This window comes from Madurella fahalii, assembly GCF_045866475.1.
Source record: "Madurella fahalii IFM 68171 DNA, scaffold_2, whole genome shotgun sequence".
NCBI classification, from domain to species: Eukaryota; Fungi; Ascomycota; class Sordariomycetes; order Sordariales; genus Madurella; species Madurella fahalii.
The window spans coordinates 7,766,188-7,775,680 of record NW_027263972.1 but is presented as its reverse complement, the minus strand read 5'-3'; the positions used below and the strand labels follow the sequence as shown (position 1 = coordinate 7,775,680).

The 9,493-nt window shown below is 56.9% G+C and overlaps 3 protein-coding genes across 3 annotated transcripts; 2 read left to right on the top strand and 1 right to left on the bottom strand.

Annotated features, from left to right (window-relative positions):
• Positions 1-482: 482 nt before the first annotated feature.
• On the top strand, positions 483-2,395 carry DCR2 (Phosphatase dcr2; the record flags this gene model as incomplete). Its single annotated transcript, XM_071060485.1, has 3 exons — positions 483-1,460; positions 1,521-2,047; positions 2,131-2,395. The coding sequence occupies 3 exons, from the start codon at positions 483-485 to the stop codon at positions 2,393-2,395; spliced, it is 1,770 nt and encodes a 589-aa protein (XP_070916586.1).
• Positions 2,396-3,260: 865 nt separating this feature from the next.
• On the bottom strand, positions 3,261-4,747 carry MFIFM68171_05064 (Rhodopsin domain-containing protein; the record flags this gene model as incomplete). Its single annotated transcript, XM_071060484.1, has 7 exons — positions 3,261-3,783; positions 3,877-4,140; positions 4,201-4,223; positions 4,285-4,355; positions 4,410-4,446; positions 4,511-4,536; positions 4,597-4,747. The coding sequence occupies 7 exons, from the start codon at positions 4,745-4,747 to the stop codon at positions 3,261-3,263; spliced, it is 1,095 nt and encodes a 364-aa protein (XP_070916585.1).
• A 2,761-nt stretch (positions 4,748-7,508) lies between these two features.
• On the top strand, positions 7,509-9,433 carry MFIFM68171_05063 (FAD-linked oxidoreductase-like protein 7; the record flags this gene model as incomplete). Its single annotated transcript, XM_071060483.1, has 3 exons — positions 7,509-7,780; positions 7,983-8,816; positions 8,875-9,433. 3 exons carry the CDS (start codon positions 7,509-7,511, stop codon positions 9,431-9,433), a joined length of 1,665 nt encoding a protein of 554 aa, XP_070916584.1.
• Between the last annotated feature and the right edge of the window lie 60 nt (positions 9,434-9,493).

The window sequence follows — 9,493 nt, the reverse complement described above, 5'->3', positions numbered from 1 at the left end:
ACCGTTGAGCACAGTGTTGAGGCCAGACCGTCCGATTTCCCGACTGCAGCCACACTTTTCGCCTTGCTGGGGGTCCCATCAAGTAGCTGCACACGAGACCGGGGAACTCGAAACTGCCATCCTCCAGTATCTCTCCCATCTACAATTGGTAGCCTTCTCCAGACGGCATTGCTCGGTCAGCGGTATCATCCCCCAGCAAAAGTACAGGCCTTGCTCTCTGCTGCCGTGGCCGCGACATGGTCTAAGATGGGCATTGTGCCGCAACCTGTCCGATTGTTCAACAGAGACGACCCGCTGTTCCGGTAGAGAGACAGGGGCAGGCAAGACGAGAGGAGACGTACATATACACACACGCGCGCACACGCACACGCACACGCACACACTCCCACACACGAGTTTATACAGTTACGGCTAGACCACAGAGAGAGGTAGATGCTCCGTCATCGGTCCGGAAAGGGCGACAACCCTTCGCATCTTCCATCATGACGCGACGCATTGTAGGTTTTTGTCCTCCCGCCGGTTTGCCCTGCACCAACGAGGCAGAAGAAGGACAGGATAGGAGGATAACCGCTAATCAAGACCCCGTCCGCCAGGTCCGCACGATAATCCAAACCACGACAGCCGCCCTCTTCACCTTTGTCGTCATCTTCTTCCTCGACCGCAATTTCCGCGTTCTGCCCAACGCCATACACGAATACCTCCCCACGCACCATGCCGGGCTGGTCATCACCGACGTGACCATCACGAAATGCTCTTCGCTCAACATCTTCTCCAGCTGCAAGCTGGACGCCAACGTCTGGCACCGCATCGAAAAGGACCTGTACCTGCGCAAAAGCATGTTCTCGAGCGCCTACCTGCACGTGCAGCGCAAGCGCGAGGAGGAGATGACGGCCGACGACAAGGTCGTCATTGACGTCTCGGTGGGGAGGCTGAACCCGGGGGCGGCGGCGGCGAACGAGAAGAACGGCAAGGGGGCCGACAAGGGAGACGAGAAGTGGGAGGCGCGCCCCGCGGGGCTGTGGATCAAGAGGTCGAACAAGAAGGGGGTGAGCGACTCCAAGGAGGCCGTCACCGACGTGGATGTGCTGTTTGGGGACGACGCCGTCGAGGCGAGACCCGGGTGGGCCATCATGGGGACGCCGCTGCTGCTGGACGCCGGCTCGAGCGTCCCGGCTGCGGTTGTCACCATCAGGCGGGGCGCCGAGCAGGAACCGTTCAAGCCCGTGCCCAAGGTTGGGGATAATGGGAGGTTCAAGATCATGCAGCTGGCTGATTTGCACTTGAGCACCGGGGTGGGCAACTGCCGGGATGCGTTACCCGAAGATTGGAATGGGGGCAAGTGTGAGGCCGACCCGAGGACGCTGGATTTTGTGGTCAAGATCCTCGAGGAGGAGCGGCCCAACTTGGTGGTGCTCAGCGGAGATCAGGTAAACGGAGAAACTGCCCCGGATACGCAGTCGGTAAGTGGCAAGCCAAACTGTTTCCCCCCAGGAATACTCTCTGCTGACGCTTTCCACCAGGCAATCTTCAAGTACGCGCAGCTCCTCATCAAGCACAAAGTCCCCTATGTTTCAATCTTTGGCAACCATGACGACGAGGGCTCCATGTCCCGCGCAGCGCAGATGGAACTGATCGAGACTCTACCGTACTCGCTGTCCAAAGCCGGACCGCCCGAGATTGACGGCGTGGGCAACTACTACATCGAGGTCCTGGCGCGCGGCAGCTCGGGCCACTCGGCCATCACCCTGTACCTGCTCGACACGCACTCGTACTCGCCCAACGAGCGGAAGTTCAGAGGTTACGACTGGATCAAGAAGAACCAGATTGACTGGTTCCGCAACACGGCTCAGAGCCTCAAGAAGAAGCACAAAGAGTTCACCCACGTGCATCTGGACGTTGCGTTTATCCATATCCCCTTGCCCGAGTACAGGTCGGAGAATTTGAGGGTGATGGGCGCCTGGAAGGAGCCGAGTACGGCGCCGTGGTACAATTCGGGCTTTTACGACGCTTTGGTAGACGAGGGGGTGGTGATGGTCAGCTGTGGGCAGTAAGTTGTATTGTTTATCCCCTTCCCCCTTCATCCCCTATTCCCTCTCTCCTTGATCAAACTGACACTCCCCCCTCCAACAGCGATCACGTAAACGAATATTGCGGCCTCTCGTCAACAGAAGATGGAAATCCCGCTCTATGGATGTGCCACGCCGGCGCCGCCGGCTTTGGCGGCTACGCAGGCTACGGCGGCTTCCACCGTAAGATACGCATCTTCGACTTCAACATGAACGAGGGCAGCATCACAACGTGGAAGCGTGTCGAGTACGGGCCGGACGTGGATAAGCGGATCGAGGAGTTGATGATTGTTGAGCGGGGAAAGCCGGTTATGCCGATGCAAGAGTGATTTTCTTTCACCTGCTGAGTGACGGAAGCGAGTGAACTTGTATCAGGGGAGGAAGAGGAGAAAAGGGGGGGGGGGGGGGTTGTTGGGTTTGGGTTTTGACATAACTTATTGGCATCCGTATCTATGCGTTTTGTTCTATAGCACAGGTCTTCCCTTTATGGCATGCGCGCGGGGGGAACGACAAGAGAAAAACTATGCTGGAATGGGGCGGGCTGGCTGGCGTTTATTTTCAGGGTGCCTCACGACGGCAGGTTCTGGGGGTTCTCCATGGTTCGGTTGGTTTTGCTTGGCATGTATGATTGGCAGCGCGTTTTAGTATATTACATCTTTGACGAGGGCGCCGTAGAAACAAAGTATGTTTGTAGAGTTCTAGAGCCGTATGGCATATTCTCGGCATGGCGTTCAGTGACGTGTCCAAGAGCGGAAGACATGCTAGGCATTAGTTGTCTCCAGTTGCCAGCCGGGACAATGAGCTTTGAGAGGGTAATATGGGGCTAAGTAAGGCTTGTGAGAGTACTCACGGTGCAGGCATAGCGAGGGCATAGATGAGGGTTCGATGCTTCGTACGATCCGAAAAGGGCTCCGTTATTTTTCTGTTGTGCTTCTCTACACAAGGTAACCAGTGGACAAAAGTAGGTTCGGCGGCTGCCAGTCATTATATACTACACATTCTATACCAGTGTATCCAGTATGTGATACTGGTGAAATCCTTGTAACACCTAACCCATTTCCAGGTGCATGCCTTTCCAAAGCACTATCCCCAAACCGTTCAGTCCAGGTCATAGAAAGAGAGCCCCCCAACGCCTCGTCAAAACCACTTCCCTCTTCCCTATCCTAGCAACCAGATATACCAAGTGCACCCACTTCAAGTCCTCGTGATTATCACCTCGACCTTCTTTGTAATTCCGGGCAGCCCGTTGTTGTCGTCGTGAAGAATTGACTCGGTGCTTCTATTGCCCTTGGCCACATGGCCCTCAAAGGTGTCTAAATCGATCGCATCGTGCACGCTCCTAGGTTCTGTCATCCTGGAATAAGCCGTCTTGTTTGACTTCCACGTCTGCATAGCGTACCGCGAGCCCACGTCGCGCGTGTACCCTGTCGTCCGCCCGCTCTGCATGTCGCTCGCGGCGCGCGACCGCTCGTTGTAATACTTGACCAGCGGCACCAGGATAGGTACGCTGGCGACGAGGATGCCCAGGTTGTTCTCGACGGCGGACCAGAGAATGAGGGGCGCCGAGTTGATGTAGTTGGAGAGTTGCTTGATGGTCTGGATGCGGATGATTTGGATGATGGTGATGAACAGGCCGAGACAGAGGAGACCCAACAGGACGAGCTTCTTCCGCTTTTGAATGCGCAACTTGACGAGAAGCGGGAAGGGGAGGAACATGCTGGCCACCGCCCATCGAACGTCAGCAAGCAGTCGGGGCGTAAACGGGGCATAAACGGGGCGTAACAGAGACGAAGGGGAAAAGGGCACTCACACGGTCACGTCGAACACGATCGTGATGGACGCCATGGACGTGTAGAAAGGAGCCCCCGGAAGGCATGAGCCGTACGTGATATCCGGGTTCCACTGCTTTCTGGCGGGCTGGCAGAGGTTGAGCTGGACCAACAGGAAGGAGAGGTGGAACATGATGGCTGCGACTATGACGCCGATGATGGTGTGGCGGTAGGTGCCGTTCGGGACGAAACGGAGATACGAGAAGAGAAGGGCGAGCTTAAAGCCCAAGATGCTCGTGATATAACTGTGGCGCAAATTCCGTTAGCCCCTTACCATCATTTTCTTCTATGAGGAGGGAACTGACAATGGGGCGCCCATGTACTGTAGCTACGCTCTTGGTAAGTCTGCTGTCGCGTGCTATGGTCCCAGTACTGCGGCGCAAACTGACAAGGCCAAAGTTATAGATGTTTTCGGAAGGGAGGTCATGAATTTCTTGTAAGCCGAGACCCCATTTTGTCTCTGCAACAGACGTCAGGGCAAATCCATGCAGTTTGGCGGACAGTTTCTACTTACGTACGATGGTGACAACGGCGAAGCCAGCCGTCGCGATCTGGATCTGTGAGCATTTCTCCGACCAGAGGTGGCATTGGATACCTATCCGACAGCAAACTCACCCAGGTTACGAGAATAATCAAGTCGTCTGTTTCAGGAGCGTTAGCCTCGCCGCGCCCGGTTGGAAGAGGGGGCCCAACTGCATTACCGACGCCAAAGGCGCTGATCAATACCGCTCGAACATAGGTACGAAGGCAGACGATGACCAGAGAGATGAAGGTCAGGGCGCTGGCGACGCCAGTGATCAAGGGCCCTATAGTGGGGGCATCGAGGTCCTTGGTGTTGTAAGTCCAGCCCATCTTGGCGGGCATTCCGAGGAGCTGAATGGACTAGGAGAAGGCGCAAGCTCGGGATGCCGTGGAAGGGGATCTGATGCTATGTATGTGTTTTGGTATTGGGGAATTTGGGCCATCTCCCTGCCTTGGACCCGGGAAGCGGGCTTCGAGGGCCTCTTGTTGATCTACACGATAAACTGGAGCCACGGGGAAACAGAATCCACGTCTTGGCTTAGTGTGGCGTGCTAGGGCTCGTGGCGAGACAGGACGTGGGGATATACCAAGTGATGTGCCAAGCTTGTTGCTGTTGCCATGCGAAACTGAACGAGCACCTTGGAATGTGGGCAGTAAGAGACTCAAGTTGCCCAAGACTTGCCGCCGTTATGCTTATGGTCTGTGGGAGCAGTGCCGGACCCCATAGACAGTCACATCACATGTGTCCTTGATCGAAGACGGGGCTCGGGGACTCGGAGGGAGGTTTCTTCCATGTCTTGTGTGTAAGGTAGCGTAGCTGAATGCCTCGCCTTTGGCTGACGGAGTGTCACTAAACCGGCCTCGAGCGCTCATCGAAGTCAAAGGACAAGGCGTCCGCGAGGCTGCACCTACGGGCAAGCAAGACGTTGACAGGCGCGCCATGCGGCAAATTGTTGGGTCTTGTGGAGCAGCGTGCTCTAGGATGCTCCCGGCGGGAAGCCGCGCGAACGGCAGTATCGTTTGGCCAAGAACGTCTTGCGCTTCGACATCGAGTCAGGCCTTGCAGCCTGATGGACATCGAAAATGATGAGCGGAAATTCCACATCAAATTTGTTCGGGTTTAGCCAGCAGGGTGCCCACGGGCATCGCAGAGAAGCCGTTGCCGAGACGTCGCAGAAGCTGATGGAGAGGAGACGATGGAGAGCCCCGAAGCCTTCTAGCTAACCTAGCGCCTTGTACCGTACTAGTTGTGTCGCCCAAAGAGGTCAGAGACTGGGTTCTTCCCCCAGTGAAGGCTGCAGCGCGATACCTGGTTTAGGCAGGCGCACGGCCGGACGAGAGAGCGCACTGCGGAAAAGGGGCGCCTGTTGACTGCCCAGATCGACCATGTTCCTGCCGATCTGAAAGAGGGGTTCCTGAGAATTCCGTTCCAAGACGGCCTAAGAGCTCGCTACTCATTTTGTGGCCGAAGAAATCCGTCCCGAGCTGACCTGACAGTTACAAACACTAACACGGATGTACGAAGCATCTCAATCCCGTGTACATATGCACTCTGTACAATAATCGCCGAGGCAAGCCCCACTATGAGTGAGACTTGACCCTTTGCTTGGCAACGGCCGGACACCAACAGCCCGGCAGCCGTTTCAGAATACACATCTGCCTTCCTTGCTTACCCAGCTCGCAGGCCTCTACCATAGTAGCATTCGGTACGAAGGTAAACGACCTTCGCTTCCGGAGGCTTACCGATTCCAGTGCCGACTAAAGTACCACATGAAGCTGAAGGTCGGGCAGGGGTGGCAGGGTGTTTGCGCCGCGTAAGGTTAGAGGGCGCCGAGCTGGACCGGGCTTGCACTGGATCCCGAACAAAAGGAGAAGGAGGGCAGGTTGGGCCCCAGCTCTTGCATCACGCAACATACTATGCGACGGTACTGTAGACTGGTTTGCCCTCGCGCATTTCCTCCCGGGAGGGTCCTTCCTTGTTGAGCTTAAAAGGCCGAGGAGGATGAAGCTGGGCCAAGTGAGATTGCCGGCATGTTGATGAATGTCGGGGCCTGAACGCGCCCGGCATGCGGCAGTGCCGAGACGACAAGGACGGGAATTGGCCCATGGGCAGAGGGGAGCTAATGGATCACATGGGTTCCTTAGAGCTAGCCAGTGGACAACCAGCACCATCCGACATCGGGTTGGACGGCGTATTGGGAATTATTATGATGTTAGCATCGGCGACTGCGCGCGAGGTGATGATAAGATACAGCCCTACCGATAACCGAGGCTTTGCCGCGATGGCACCGTAGCGCGCTTTCAAGGCCGCAACTGTCTGTGCGGTTCCTTCTGACTGCGGCGCGGCAGGCAGGGGGTTAAGCTTGATCGATCGTGCCGTGCAGCGGCTGCAACCGTCACCTACGAGAGCCCTGGGCCCTTTAGTTGGGTTTCCTGCAATATGGGTAATAGCTACTAAATTGCACAATACCTGCGCCTGGCCTTAACTACCGGACACCTAGTTCGCCGCATCCTCAGACGCCCATCCTCGTGGCTGGATCATCCGCACATTAACAAATTTTTATCCGACGCAGATGAGGTTGCTCAACCTCCAGCTCCAGCCACGCGATAAGCCACGTGCGTGTTGCAGATCGTTCCACGTGTTGCGGATCTCCTGTTTGCCGGCTGATCACAGCAGCGGAGAGTGACCACCAGCGATACAGCGCCCTATGAGGGCCCCAATGCTCGCCGGCTCCATGTCTTCTGAATCGCTGTCCAGTTCTGATGGAGGACCTCAACCGAAATTGTCCCTGATAGACCCCGAGAACCGTCCGATGCAGAATCTCAAGGTTTTGCACCTTTCTCCACGGCTGCCATGCGCAAGGGACGGCACGCTAGCCATATTCGCTCGTCCTCCCGGCTCCCGACTCCCGAAACCCCGGAATCGGTCAGTGTCACTGTCGAGGGCAGAGAGACAAGGGGACCGTTAAAAATGGTCCGGATGCTGGATTTTGTGTTACCATGTTTTCCAGGAGATTTCCCCTGAACCACCGCCTCCCACACCTTCGTTTTTCCCTTGGGCCCTCGCGCTGTATCGCTCGTTTGGAACAGCATGAAGGTGTCGCTCCTCGCCGCCGGCCTGTTTGCGGCAGGTGCACTCGCCGATGGCTATCACGTCTCAAGTTCCACCGGTGGCTCCGAGTTCTGCAAGTGTTTTCCCGGAGACGTGTGCTGGTCGTCTGTCCGTGATTGGAACAATCTGAACCAGACTGTCGGGGGCCGACTGATTGCTACAGTGCCGCTCGCTCAGGCCTGCCATGATCCCAACTACGATGAGGCGAAATGCGAGGCCTTGCGCGACAACTGGCAGAGTCCCGCTATTCAGTAAGTTATGCTCCTCTAGTTCCCCTCCGTAGGCTCCGTCGCGCCCACCTCGGCACGTCCAGTCGCACAATCTCAATCGAGCGTGAAGGGCGACTCGGGCCCGTGAGTGACCATCTTCGATCGGCAAGATCGGCTGGTTTTGGCCATCAGGCATGTTCCCTATCAGTGTCGGTCACTAATCCTGGGACTTGACGGCATATAGCATGGAGGACTCGGCGTCGGTCATGGCCCCGTACTTTGCTGGGCAGAGCTGTGATCCCTTCACTTCGCGGGCGAAGCCATGCACCTTAGGTAACTATGTGAGGTACGCCGTGGCTGCCGAATCTGCCGCGGATGTGGCTGCAACAATCAACTTTGCTAGGGAGCACAACATCCGCTTCGTCATCCGGAACACTGGCCACGACTACCTCGGCCGGTCCACAGGCGCCGGCGCGCTCTCCGTATGGACCCACAAGCTCGACGACATCAGCTTCAAGATCTGGGACGACAAGTACTACAAGGGCCACGCTGTCAAGGTCGGCGCTGGTGTTCAGGGCCACCAGATCCTCGAAGCCGGGCTTCCCAGGGGCCAGGTTGTAGTCGGCGGCGAGTGTCCGACTGTAGGGATCTCTGGTGGCTACACCCAAGGCGGTGGTCATTCGGCCTTGAGCACTTCGTTCGGCTTGTCGGCCGACAACACCCTCGAGTTCGAAGTCGTCACGGCCGCTGGCGAGCTCATCACCGCTTCTCGCACGCAGAATGCCGACTTGTACTGGGCCCTCTCTGGGGGTGGCCCTGGCAACTATGGTGTCGTTGTGAGCATGACAGTCAAGACTCACCCTGACAGCCACGTGGGCGGCGCTACCCTCTCGTTCTATCCTCACAACAACCCGACCGACACGTTCTATAACGCCATCGATGCCTTCCATGCTGCCCTTCCAGATATGGTCGGAGCCGGCGCCATGGTGGTCTACTACTTCACCTCGAGTTTTTTTATGGTTTCGCCATTGACCGCCTACAATAAGACGGCGCTCGAAGTTGAGGCTATCATGAAGCCGTTCGAACACGCTCAACTCGATGGGTGTCAAGTACGACGCTGGCTACAGCCATTCCAGCACCTACTACGACCACTACGACAAGTATTTCGGCCCCCTGCCCGTCGGTGCTATCCAGGTCGGCATTGCCCAATACGGTGGCCGCCTCGTCCCTTTCTCGGCATGGGAGAAGAACAGCATGGCCATGTCCGAAACGCTCCGCTACATCGCCAAGAAGGGCGTCACCTGGATTGGCGTCGGCACCGACGTGTCGCCTTTCGGCAAGGGCAAGGCCAACGCGGTGCTCCCGGCCTGGCGCACACCTCTAGTGCACGCAACCCTCACGACCGAGTGGTCCTTCGACCCCCTCCTATGGGGAAAGATGCTCGAAAACCAGCGACTGATGACGTACGACATCATGCCGGCCATCGAGGGGATGACGCCCGGCTCCGGCGCCTACATGAATGAGGCCGACTTCCAGCAGCCCCGCTGGCAGAAGGAATTCTTTGGCTCAAATTACAACAGCCTTGAGTGCATCAAGCGCAAGTACGATCCGGACAACTTCTTTTATGCCACGGAAGTCGTGGGAAGCGAGAAGTGGAAGGTTGCTGCTAACGGGCGGATGTGCAAGGCTCTTTGAGCAAGGCAGAGCTGCCGTCCGCTACGAGGGAGAGGCTGCGTGTAATGTGTCTTGGAGCGG